The sequence below is a fragment of the Macrotis lagotis genome, chromosome 2 (genome assembly GCF_037893015.1).
Source record: "Macrotis lagotis isolate mMagLag1 chromosome 2, bilby.v1.9.chrom.fasta, whole genome shotgun sequence".
Lineage (NCBI taxonomy): Eukaryota > Metazoa > Chordata > Mammalia > Peramelemorphia > Peramelidae > Macrotis > Macrotis lagotis.
Genome location: NC_133659.1, coordinates 319524839 through 319537753, shown reverse-complemented (window position 1 = coordinate 319537753; position 12915 = coordinate 319524839). Strand labels below are relative to the sequence as shown.

The 12915-nt window shown below is 38.1% G+C and overlaps 1 protein-coding gene across 1 annotated transcript in view; it reads left to right on the top strand.

Annotated features, from left to right (window-relative positions):
- Positions 1–12915, top strand: part of LOC141515260 (sodium-coupled monocarboxylate transporter 1-like) — an 82951-nt gene that overhangs the window by 52953 nt on the left and 17083 nt on the right. Inside the window, exons 8-9 of the mRNA XM_074226685.1 lie at positions 399–487; positions 1763–1824. Coding sequence (XP_074082786.1) covers positions 399–487; positions 1763–1824 — 151 coding nt within the window. The remainder of the gene's footprint in view (positions 1–398; positions 488–1762; positions 1825–12915) is intronic.

The window sequence follows — 12915 nt, the reverse complement described above, 5'->3', positions numbered from 1 at the left end:
TCCAGTGATGGACCCTGTTATTCTCATAGGAAGAAATACCCCACCCTCTGAGAAATAGCAGGCCCCAAGGCTTAATGTAAAATTCCTTGCTGCATGCAAGGATTTAAAATTATTCCATTACTGTGGAGCTGTGCCTTGAAAATAGCCAGTGTTCCTGTCTTCTGCTTCTGCATGACTGTGTAGCGGTCAGCCTCCTGAGGAGCCCGAGGGCCAAAATGGAGGCTGAACTTGGAAGGGAGAGCAGATGCAAACTGTGCATGATCTCTTGTTGATTGGACTGAAGTCCATATTAGGGAAAGGAACCAGGGAGGACTGGAACTGTTAAAGAAAGAAGTAATACTCAAAACTCTGACTGTAAGATATTTAAAAGCATTTAACTTTTGTCATTTTTTATTCAGCTAATCCCTTATCTAGCAGCGGAGATTCTAGGTGATTATCCAGGACTTCCAGGACTTTTTGTGGCATGTGCTTACAGTGGAACATTAAGGTATGAAAGAGGTTTTTGTTGTGTGTTATGGGAAGCATCAAATTTCACTAAGGTAAAATTCTGACTGTAGTCAGATTGAACAATTATTTTAATAATTTATTCTATTTGATATTTTTATAGTTTTGTAATGTTTTAGATTTTAAAGAGATCCTAGAGATACTGATTTTTTTCCTTTAGGTATGACCATGGGTAGTCATCATAACTGTCATTTATATTATAGTTTAGGTTTTCAAATGACTTTCCTCATGAAGTTATTGTGAGAAAAGTATCCTAAGTATGCTTATTTTACATAGACAGAAACGGAGCAGGGAATTGTTTGGTGCCTGCTGAGCACTCCCTGCCCCCCTTGCTTTATTTTCCTGTGGCATTTCTTTCTCCTTGCTGCTCAGAGCCTCTTCTTCCCATAGCCGAACCTCTTTCCTCCGGAAAGCCTTTCTGTGGGCAGTGATGGAACTGTCTCCCTTCAGAAGACATGTCCCCCCTCCTCCTAAGCGATGTTCCTCTGGTTCTGAGGACAACCCCACGAGGCATCTCATGAAGAAAAAGGGATATGCGGGCTTGTGAGATTTAAGCCAGAGCAGAGCACAGGACGAAGGCCTCTGACTCCTTAGGTGTTATCCTTTACTCTTTCTGGCCAAAAACAATGTATCAATATCCAAATAAAGAATAATGCAGTGGTAGGCAAGAAGGTACACAGAAGTACTTTTTTCCCCACAAAACAATTTTCCTGGTTAGTTTGAAAATACAGATGTGAATTTCATTCTCAAAACATACCAGCTTTTTATCCAGCACACCACAGCTGCTGATCTGTTAACTTTCTAAAAGTTCATATTACCAAAACATTTGCCATCAGTACAACTAAAGGTGAAAATAACACAGAAGCAATTTTAAAAAATAATTATAACTTCTCCATTGGGTAAAAAATAACATAAAACTACTGATGTATTACTTTTTCCTTGGATTGTGGATGGTGAATAAAGAGCTGACCTTGAAGCCAGGAGGGTGTGAATCAAGACTGACCCATACATTCTGTCTCTGAGACCCTAGGCAAATAATTCCATGTGTGTTCTAGGTTACTCTAAAAAGGTTCTAACCTGTACTGATCAAATTGACTCTTCTGGGAGTTCCCTGTACCTTTGAAATCACTGTAATTTATGACAGGTTATCATGACAATTAATTAGCTACTATGATTTGTTTTGTTGTTTTTTCTCCTTTTTAGCTATTAATTTTGTGATATCCTTTAATGCTCTATTTTAATTTTTTTGTCTGCACAGCACAGTATCCTCTAGTATCAATGCTTTAGCAGCTATAACTGTAGAAGATATCATCAAACCTCACTTAAATTCACCTTCACAAAAGACTATTACTTTATTTTCTAAAGGAACAAGTAAGTGTACACTGAATACTTTGCACTTCTCATATTATCGGGTAGCTTTGTTTCACCTGTAAATTTTCAGTAAAGTAGGATTCCTTTTTGGTCAGAAGTGAAACCATTTCGTTACCAGTCACTCCCCTGGTTCTTTTAAGTTTAATTGATGTTTTGACATATAGTGTAGGAGCAAGGGATTCTTTTGCCCCTTTATTTCATTGACTTGGTTCTATGCTGATTTCTATGTAAGTTGAAGATGAACGAATATAATATTCTGTTGATATGTATTTGATTGCATATTATGTTAGACCTCTTCAGAACCTTGGTCACTTCAATATCAGTATACTGGTACTTGCTCCTTATGCTAAGAGATTCTGAAGAGGGCCTAGTGAGGACTAATCAAGTGACTGAAAAGTAGGCATAGATGCCATGGCTAGAGGGAGTGAGGCCTGGACCTCAAGAAGGGTGGGGGCTCTCCTTGGGAAGCTCCTTTCCAGTGGTAATGACTTCATTCCATAGTTAGCAGAGGAAGCAGTTGGTAAGTGATCTGAAGTGGTTGACAGGAGATGTGATCTCGAGCCTGTTCGAGAGGGTGATTAGATGAAGTTGTATCCTCACACAGTTAGGAAATATCAGCTGTTCAAAGTGGAAGAGATTAATTCCTGCCAGGGGTGAAGGGATTTGTTTCCCTTGACTCCTTGATACTCCCTTACTTTTATTAGTGGTGGCATCTGAACTTCTTTTGAGACTATTTCCTCACCTGTCAGATGAGGTTAAATAGGCCTGCCCCTAGTTTCCTAGGAAGGAGACTTCCCTCATCAACATGTAAGAATCAAATTGAATCAGGGATGTGAAAGAGCTTTGCAAAACTTGAAACCACAGAGATTAGTGATGAATACAATGATGACTAACATCCCTTAGGCGTGGAGGGAGCTGGCTGGACATCTAACCTGGCTTGTACTTATTCAAGTGGAGGAAGATGGGGTCCAGAGAGGGGTTGGAGCTCTGTCTAGAGAGTTGTGGTCCATGAGGCAATAGCTGCCTCTGGCAAAAAGGCTCATTGTTGTGACAGAAGGCAAGAGAAGGTGTTGAGGCATCTCTTTTCCTTGGAGGAGAAAACTGTTTCCACAATGAAGGCACCCTGATGAAGGTGTTTCAGCATGGAGCACAGGGAACTGCTTAGAATGGTTTAGATCTGCTGCTTTAAAGAAATGAGTTTCTTGTAAAAGTTGAGGTCCCCACCCTGACATCATCCAATGTTGCCTGTTCAGTAGAACAATCTTCAAGCTGTATTTACAAGCTGAGGGATAATCTGACAAGGAGCTGCTTACTTTCCTCATTTCAGCACAGGAGCAGGAGGAAATAACAGACAAAATGATAGGGTGTCGTACAGGGGTTGACCTATATGAATTGGGCTCCAAGAGTATTAGAAATCCTTTGTAAAGGTATACAAAACTGATGAAGTCAAGAAATTGGATTTTTATGCTTTTTCTTCTATATTATGATATTGTGCAAAAGTCAGTTTCATGAATAAAGAAGAAAGGAGGCAGTCTCACAATTGAAGATTTTGAGAGTGCAGCAAAATATGATTGTAGAACCCTGGAAGTTCACCTATAGGAGAATCCTTTTTATTTATATGTATCTTATTTATATTTTTTGCTACTTCAAGAATTTTGGCTTCTGAAATCCCAAGTGCTTAAGTTGACATGGAAAATTGAAAGACATTGAAACCAAGTCACCTTTCACTATGTTGATTCTCTGAACAGACAACAGAAGAAAAATCTCATGGTGCCTGAGGTCTTTGTTTGGAGAGCATTCTGAGCCCATCATTAACAGAGCCCATGAGATTCTTAATGTGGAATCAGTGATCTTACTCTGGAAGTTTTTTCACAAAAGTTGCTACAGTCCCTATGAAAACCAGACACTTTTTTAGAATTTGTGTAACTCCATCTTCAGTTGAACCAGCACGTAGTGAACAGCCAAGTACACTATTTTCAACTGTGATAACAATTTGTTACAATAATTTTTTAAAGAAAGACTTCACTGTTTATGCTTTGGACAGTTTCTGTTAGTGCATTGTCTTGCCTTTTCAGTGTTAACCTTGGATATACCTACGTTGATATTAGTGTGCTGGCAGTTTGTTTTGTGCTTTGTTTTTCAGTTCAAAATGCATTTTTAGTCCAGTTTTGAAGGTGTGTTCATTGTCCATATAACCCATACTTGATGGCCAAGTCTGTACTTCTATGATTCTACTAGGGAAGTGTAAGTGATACAGGCACTTTTCATTTATTTAAAGGACAATTTTGTCTGTTAGTGGTTTTATGAAGGAGGTGACCAGTGGCTGAGTGGATAGAGCACTGGTCCTTAAGTCAGGAAGACTCGAGTTCAAATTCAGCCTCTTGTCACTTTCTAGTTGTGTGACCCTGGGTAAGTCTCTCGATCTATCTGCCTACTAAATCAGAGATGGCAAACCTGCTCTTCTCTTTGCCAAGAAAACTCCATGACCAGAAAATGGGCCATGGGATCATGAAAAGTCAGACACCTTTGAATAACTGAACAACAATGAAAGGTTATTTTAATTTTGAGAGTAACACTGGTAAACTTGACCTGTAAACATAAACTTACTTCAAGGTTGTAGTAAGATGAGCTTTTAGGCTTATGATGTTTAAAGACTCACTGAAAAGGCTATTGCCATCAGCTACACTGTTAACTGTGTCCATTCTTCATCCCAGAATCTACATATTTAGTTGGTTGAGAGTCTCCAACTGGTATGCCATTTGACATTGTACTTTCTTTTAACATATTCATCTAGGTCTGTTCTATGGAATACTTTGCATTGGGATGGCTGCTTTAGCATCATTAATGGGAAGTCTGTTACAGGTAACCTACATTTGTAGTGATTTATAAGAACTAGTGTTAGGTAGATCTTATTAACAGAATTTTTAATGTGAATTATATTTCAAAGTTCTAACTTCTGACTGCTTTCTGGTAAGTAGAAGGCTTTCCCAAGAACACTTTAATTTATTTATGGTAAAAATAGAGGATCTGTGGAACAATTCCTTGCAGTAGGTTCATGAATTGTAGTCTGGGACTGGCCTTTACAACATTTTCAGTGGTAAGAAGTATTTATTAAGTACCTAATAATATATGGAATTTTGTTAAGTTCTTACAATTAGAACCAACTTAGACCAGCATCCACCTGGCCCTATGGTCCTGGACAGGCCATTTAATCCCAGCCCCTTGCAGGAAGTAAAAAAGAAAATGTGTTATATCTGACCACTCTCCCCCCATGGTCCATCCTCTGCTCCTTCAATCACATCCCCCCTTCCCCCTGTCCCCCTCCTTATTACTCCAGATGTCTATACCCCATTGAGTATATATGCTGTTTCCTCTCCTAGCCACCTCTGATGAGAGCGAAGATTCCCTCATTCCCCCATGCCTTCCCCCTTCCATATCATTGCAAAGCTCATTGTGATAAAGAAAAAATCTTATCATATGAAATATCTTGGCTTATTCCCCCTCTCCTTTTTCTTTCTCCCATTACATTTCCCTTTTTTCTATTCCATTTTTACATCGTATTTTTATCTTCAAATTCAGCTTTCTCCTGTGCTTCATCTATAAAAGCTCCTTCTATCTGCTCTGTTAATTGAGAAGGTTCATATGAATATTATCAGTATCATTTTTCTATGCAGGAATACATGCAGTTCATCCTCATTAAGTCCCTCATTTCCCCCCTCTCCTCCAATCTCCATGCTTCACCTGAGTCCTGTATTTGAAGATCAAACCTGTTCAGCTTTGGCCATTCCAACAGGAACATTTGAAATTAATCTGGTTCGCTGAAAGTCCATCTTTTTCCCTGAAAGAGGACATTTAGTCTTGCTGGGTAGTTGATTCTTGGTTGCATTCTAAGCTCTTTTGCCTTCCAGTATATTATATTCCAAGCCCTATGAACTTTTAATGTAGTTGCTGCTAAGTCCTGTGTGATCCTGACTGCAGCTCCACTATATTTGAACTGTGTCCTTCTGGCTGCTTGTAATATTTTCTCTTTGATTTTGGAGTTCTGGAACTTGGCTATAATATTCCTGGGGTTTGGTTTTTTGCGATCTCTTTCTCGGGGGGAATTGGTGCATTCTCACCATTTCTATTTTGTCCTCTGCTTCTAGGATATCAGGGCAATTTTCCTGTAGTAATTCTTTGAAAATGATGTCAAGGCTTTTTGCCTGATCATGACTTTCAGGTATTCCAATAATTCTTAAATTATCTTTCCTAAACCTGTTTTCCATATCAGTTGTTTTTTCGATGAGATGTTTCACATTTTCTTCTAATTTTTCATTCTTTTGGTTTTGAAGTATTGAGTCCTGATTTCTCGTAAATTCAGCAATCTCCCTGAGTTCTATTCTTTGTCTGAAGAATTTGTTTTCCTCAGAGAGTTTTCTTATCTCTTTTTCCATCTGGCCAGTTCTGTCTGCTTTTTAAATCATTCTTCTCCTCAATAACTTTTTGAACTGTTTTATCCATTTGACCTAAGCTGGTTTTTAGCATGCTATTTTCTTCAGCATTTTTTTTTGGATTTCCTTGACTAGGCTGCTGACTTCATTTTCATGTTTTTCCTGCATCTCTCTCATTTCTTTTCCCAGTTTTTCTTCTAACTCCCTTATTTGATTTTTTTTTTTTTTTTTAGATTTTTCAAGACAGTGGAGTTAAGTGGCTTGCCCAAGGCCACATGGTTAGGTAATTATTAAGTTTCTGAGACCAGATTTGAACCCAGGTATTCCTGACTCAAGGGCCGGTGCTTTATCTACTGTTCTACCTAGCCACCCCTCAGAGTCTTTTTTGAGCTCTGTCATGGCCTGAGTCCAATTTCTGTTTTTCTTGGAGTCTTTAGATGCAGGAGCTTGTGCTTCCTCATCTTCAGACTTGAGTATTTTGATCCTTCTTGGGCTCATATGCAAAATATTTCTCAATAGTGTTCCTCTTTTTTTTTCTCTGCTCATTTTCCCAGCCTAAGCCTGGTTTTGGGGTGCTTCTTGAGCTTTGGGGACACTCCCACAAGGATCTCGGTGTGAGGCTCTATCCTCCCTCCTGGTCTGTGAATGACCATAAGTGCCCCCCTCTGCCACGGGGCTGAGGTGGGGGGGGGTCCTGATGTTCTATGGGGGCTTAGACTGCAATCAGGATCTGAATGTGGTCAGAACCCCAGTGTTCTCTTCCAGGGACAGAGGACAGAGCTCTGCCGTCTCTCTCTTCACTCCCTTCCCTAGGTTCAATGGGCTCATTCCCTGGGGGCTCCTGCTTACCAGCTCAGCCTGCTTCTCTTTCCTGGATCTGGACTGCCTTGGCCACACTGCTTGCGGTGTGTCCTGAGAGCTGGGCTTCACATGCTCACTCTGGCAGAGGTTCCCCCCACCCCATTGATCCCCCAAGTTGTGTCTGGTGCTCCCCATGGGCATAGGTCTGGAAACTCTGCTGCTGCTGTGAGCTGCAGCTCCCAGCGACCTGGGTCTGCCTCTGGGAGGCTGAAGTTCTTTTGCTCTGGTGGGCCACCCCTATGGCAGGCCGCCACTCCAACCCCGGGGAGCAGAGCCTTTGTGCTCTTTTCCAGGTTACCTTGAGTAGGAGAACTGCCTCACTGGGTCCCTCTGTGGGTTCTGTCTCTTGAAAATTTAGTTGGAGTCCTTAGTTTAGAAGTTTTATGAGAGAACACCTAAGACGCAATCCTCTCTTGTTGCCATCTTGGCTCCACCCCTCCAATTTTAAATTCTTTTAAAAAATCAACATTTTCCCCCCAATTACATTTTTTTTTTAGGATTTTGCAAGGCAAATGGGGTTAAGTGGCTTGCCCAAGGCCACACAGCTAGGTAATTATTAAGTGTCTGAGACCAGATTTGAACCCAGGTACTCCTGACTCCAAGGCCGGTGCTTTATCCACTACGCCACCTAGCCGCCCCCCCCCAATTACATTTTAAAACAATTTTTAACAATATATTTTTAAAAATTTTGAGTTTCAAATTATTTCTTCTGTCCTTGAAATAATGAACATAAAGAACTGAGTCAAATCTATAAAAATACAAATCATTTCACAGTTATATAAATGCTCTAAATCACTATTGATTAGAGAAATGCAAATTAAAACATCGGAGAAATTGCCGCTTACACCTATCAGAATGACTAACATCAAATTGACAAAAGGAAAATGGTAAATATCTGGGGACATGTGGCAAAATTGAGACTCTAAAGCACGGAGGAGTGGGTTAAGTTGTGAATTGCTCTAACCATTCTGGAGAGCAATATGGAACCATGCCCAAAGGTCAATCAAACTCTGCAAGGCCTCTGATTCAACAATACCACTGCTAGGTCTATATTCCAAAGAGGTCATAAAACAGAGAAAAGGGCCTATATGTACAAATATATTTACAGTGCTCTTTTTGAAGTCACACATAATTGGAAATTAAGGTAATGTCCATTAGTAGGAGAATAAATGAACAAGTTGTGGTACTTGATTATGATTGAATATTATTCTGCTAAAAGAAACGATGAGGAGGATGCCATCAGAAAAAACTGGGAAGATTTACAAGAAAGGATGAAAAGTGCAATGAAGAAAACTGTGTGTACTAGTAACAGGAACATTTCATGATGATTAACTATGAACTATTTAACTTTTCTCAGCAATGCAGTGATTCAAGACAATTCCACAGGGCTCATGATGAAAAATGGTAACCACACCCAGAGAAAGAAAAGTTTGACTGCCTATAGATAGATTTGATTTCTTCATCTGAAAACTGTTCATATTCTTTGACATTTATTATTTGGGAAATGATTTTCATTCTTATAAATTTGACTCAGTTCTTTATGTATTTGAGAAACTTGTAATTTTTTTCAGTTTTGATTGCTACCCTCCATTGTATTTCCCCCCACCCCATCCTGTTTATCCTACTCTCTCTCTGTTTCTCCTCTCTCCTTTCACCTTGTCCATCTGAAAAAAAGTGTTTTCTTTCTTTCTGACTACTGTCTCCCAGTCTATTCTCCCTTCTCTCGGCCCTTCCTTTTTTTTTCCCCCCTTCCCCTCCTACTTTCTTGTAGGGTTAGATAGATATGTATACTCAAATGAGTGTGTATTTTACTCCTTTTTTTGAGCTAATTCAGATGAGAATTCAAGTGCTTTCTCCTGTCCAACTTTCCTTCATTATATATATAAACTCTTCGGTTGCCTCTTTTATGTGAGATAATTTATCTCATTTTTCTTGTCTTCAGTGCATTCCTTTTTCTTACCCCTTAATTACTTATTTAAAAAAAAAATCCCATCATATTCAGCTCAAACCTATGGCTTTCTTCTAAAATTCTTAGGAGTTGCAAGTATCATCTATTCATGTAAGAATGTAAACAGTTTATAACCTTTTGAAATGCCATATGCTTATTCTTGAGTCTTGTATTTAGAAGTCACATTTTCTTTTTAGCCCTGATTTTTTTAATCAGGAATGCTTGAAAGTCTTCTGTTTCATTGAATATCCTTTTTTTTTTAATTCCTGAAGGAGTATGATTAGTTTTAGATTTCAAAGACTTCAGAAAATTAGAAAAAAACTTATTTTATGTATTATAAGAGAAATAACCCCAAAGATAAAGCAAAATTAAAATGAATCATAAATCTCTTATCTTTAACACTAAATAAAAATCTTAATTATTGAGCATAAATAAAATGATTTTCAGGTAGAACAATTTGAGACTAGAGGATTTTTTGTTTCTTTTGTAATCTGAAGCTCATAGGCTCTTTTACAGGGATCAGTACCTTTTTTACTTTATCAACTTGCTCCCAAACCATTTCAAATTATAACTTCATGATGGGTTTTACCTCTTGTGGATTTATAAAAGTGAACTGACTTGTGGGAAGTTGATTTGGACCCCGGCCCCTGTTTGGGAAGTAAGTTGCAATTTATGGTCAAAATGAAACTCGTAGTTACATTATGCCCAAGCCTGGTTAAAATTAAATACTCGGGTCTGTGTATTTTCTATAATGCCTACCCATATAGGATAATCTAAAATTAGAATTGTTTCACTAAAATTGAAACTTTATCTTAAAAATGAGTGGATCAGTTATTCGGAGTCATTTTTCATTTTAATTTATTTGAGTTAAATTCAATAGACATTTATTATCCCTTTTTTGGTACTTGTTCAAATACCAGTATGAGTTAGTCTCATTGTTCCTATGTGGGGCAGTAGCATTTCTTTCTTAGTGCTAACCATGGATGTTAGATTTCACGAAGCTCAGCTCTAAGTTAAGAATCACTTTTAACCTACCTTTTCTTTTCTAGCTATCATCAGTATTAAGAGCAGTGGTTTAAAGGAAATCATCATGAGGTTTCATACCTTTGTTCTTTTTCTTCCAGTAGTGAAAAAGCAATTGGCTTTCAAATAGTATTGTTTCTTATGCTGTTTATCTGTCCAAATATGGAATATAGCTGCCTCATAGAGGAGCTATATAATATGTAATTGGGGTTAGGGATGCCCCCCCCCAAGTCTTTCCCAAATCTCATACTTCACTGGGTATGAACATCCAGGATCACCTCGTGAGTTGATTCAGGCAGCATGGATTGCTTCAAACACTTGGAGAAGCATTTTTAAGTTCAGCTGGGTGGGTTGGTCTAGATTGCCCCTGAAGATTTCAGTCACGTTAGAATTGTTATATAGCCTTGAATACTTGATTGATTAAAGGATGTTTTAGCTCCAAATCCACAAAACCAACAGTGTTGGAAATAAGTCCAGTTAATGAATCTACTTTGTATAAGGATTGATACTTGAATATACCAAATGAGTTATTGGAGACTCTTGATATTAGAGATCTTTGTTCTCAAAGATTCAAGGCTATTTTAAAAAAAATCAGCGCCCTGCCTTTTAAACTTTTTAATGTTTTACTTGCTGTGTGTGGGATCCACTTTGGAACTCTAAGAGCGTCCTATCTTGAGACCTCTTATACTCCTGACATGCTGACTGGATGGATTTTTGGGAGAGTATAAACTAAATAAAGTCATCAGAGAAACCTAGACCCTGCCTCCCCATGTGAATTTGAGGAGGACTTTATAGGTTATTTTGAGGAGCTTTGAAACTATATTGAGGTCTAAGCCTATTGCTAGTGTTAAGCATTATGTGAAGCTACCTAGCAGGTGGTGTATTTTTTTTTAAGATTTTATTTATTTTGAGTTTTACAATTTCCCCCTAATCTTACTTCTCCTCACCCCCCCCCCCACAGAAGGCAATTTGCCAGTCTTTACATTGTTTCCATGGGATACATTGATCCAAATGGAATGTGATGAAAGAGAAATCACATCCTTAAGGAAGAAACATAAAGTAAAAGAGACAGCAAGATCAGACCATAAGATATCAGTTTTTTCCCCTAAATTAAAGGTAATAGTCCTTAGTCTTTGTTCTAACTCCACGGTTCTTTCTGTGGATAGAGATGGTATTTTACATTGCAGACAGCCCCAAATGTCCCTGATTGTTGCACTGATGGAATGAGCAAGTCCATCAAGGTTGATCATCACCCCCCATGTTGTTGTTAGGGTTTACAGTGTTTTTTTTGGTTCTGCTCATCTCACTCAGCATCAGTTCATTCAAATCCGTCCTGGCTACTGTGAGTTCCCATCCCTCCTGGTTTCTAATAGAACAATAGTGCTCCATGACATACACATATCACAGTTTGCTAAGCCATTCCCCAATTGAAGGGCATTTATTTGATTTCCAGTTCTTTGCCACCACAAACAGGGCTGCTATGAATATTTTTGTACAAGTGATGCTTTTACCCTTTTTCATCATCTCTTCAGGGTATAGACTAGTAGTGGTATTGCTGGATCAAAGGGTATGCACATTTTTGTTGCCCTTTGGGCATAGTTCCAAATTTCTCTCCAGAAAGGTTGGATGAGTTCACAGCTCCACCAGCAGTGTAATAGTGTCCCAGATTTCCCACAACCCTTCCAACAATGATCATTATCCTTTCTGATCATATTGGCCAGTCTGAGGTGTGAGGTGGTACCTCAGAGAAGCTTTAATTTGCATTTCTTTAATAAGTAATAATTTAGAGCAGTTTTTCATTTGACTGAATTGCTTTGATCTCCTCATCTGTAAATTGCCCTTGCATATCCTTTGACCATTTGTCAATTAGGGTATGGCTTGTTTTTTTTTTAATATGATCAGTTCTCTGTATATTTTAGAAATGAGTCCTTTATCAGAAACATTAGTTGTAAAGATTGTTTCCCATTTTACTACATTTCTTTTGATCTTGGTTACAGTGGTTTTTTCTTTGCAAAAGCTTTTTAATTTAATGTAATCAAAATCATCTAGTTTGTTTTTAGTGATGTTCTCCATCTCTTCCTTAGTCATCAACTACTTCCCTTTCCATAGATCTGACAGGTAAATTACTCCTTGATCTTCTAATTTGCTTATAATATTGTTTTTTATGTCTAAATCCTATATCCATTTGGATCTTATCTTGGTATAGGGTGTAAGGTGTTGGTCTAATCTAAGTTTCTTCCATATTAACTTCCAATTTTCCCAGCAATTTTTATCAAAGAGAGAGAGTTGATATCCCAATAGCTGAACTCTTTGGGTTTATCAAACAGCAGATTGCTATAATCGATTCTTGATATTGCTCCTAGTCTATTCCACCACTCTTATTTCTTAGCCAATACCAGATAGTTTTGATGACTGATGCTTTATAATTTAATTTTAGCTCAGGTAGTGCTAAACCTCCTTCTTTTGCACTTTTTTCATTAAATCCCTGGAAATTCTGGACTTTTTATTTCTCCATATGAATTTAGTTACACCTTTTTCTAACTCATTAAAGTAATTTTTTGGAATTTTGATTGGAAGGGCACTAAACAGGTAGTTTAGTTTTGGTAGAATTGTCATTTTTGTTATATTAGCTCTACCCTATCCATGAGCAGTTGATGTTTGTCCAGTTATTTAAATCTGATTAATTTGTGTGAGAAGTGTTTTGTAATTGTTTTCAAAAAGTTTCTGAGTCTGCCTTGGTAAATAGACTCCCAGGTGTCTGAGGTTACTTTGAATGTT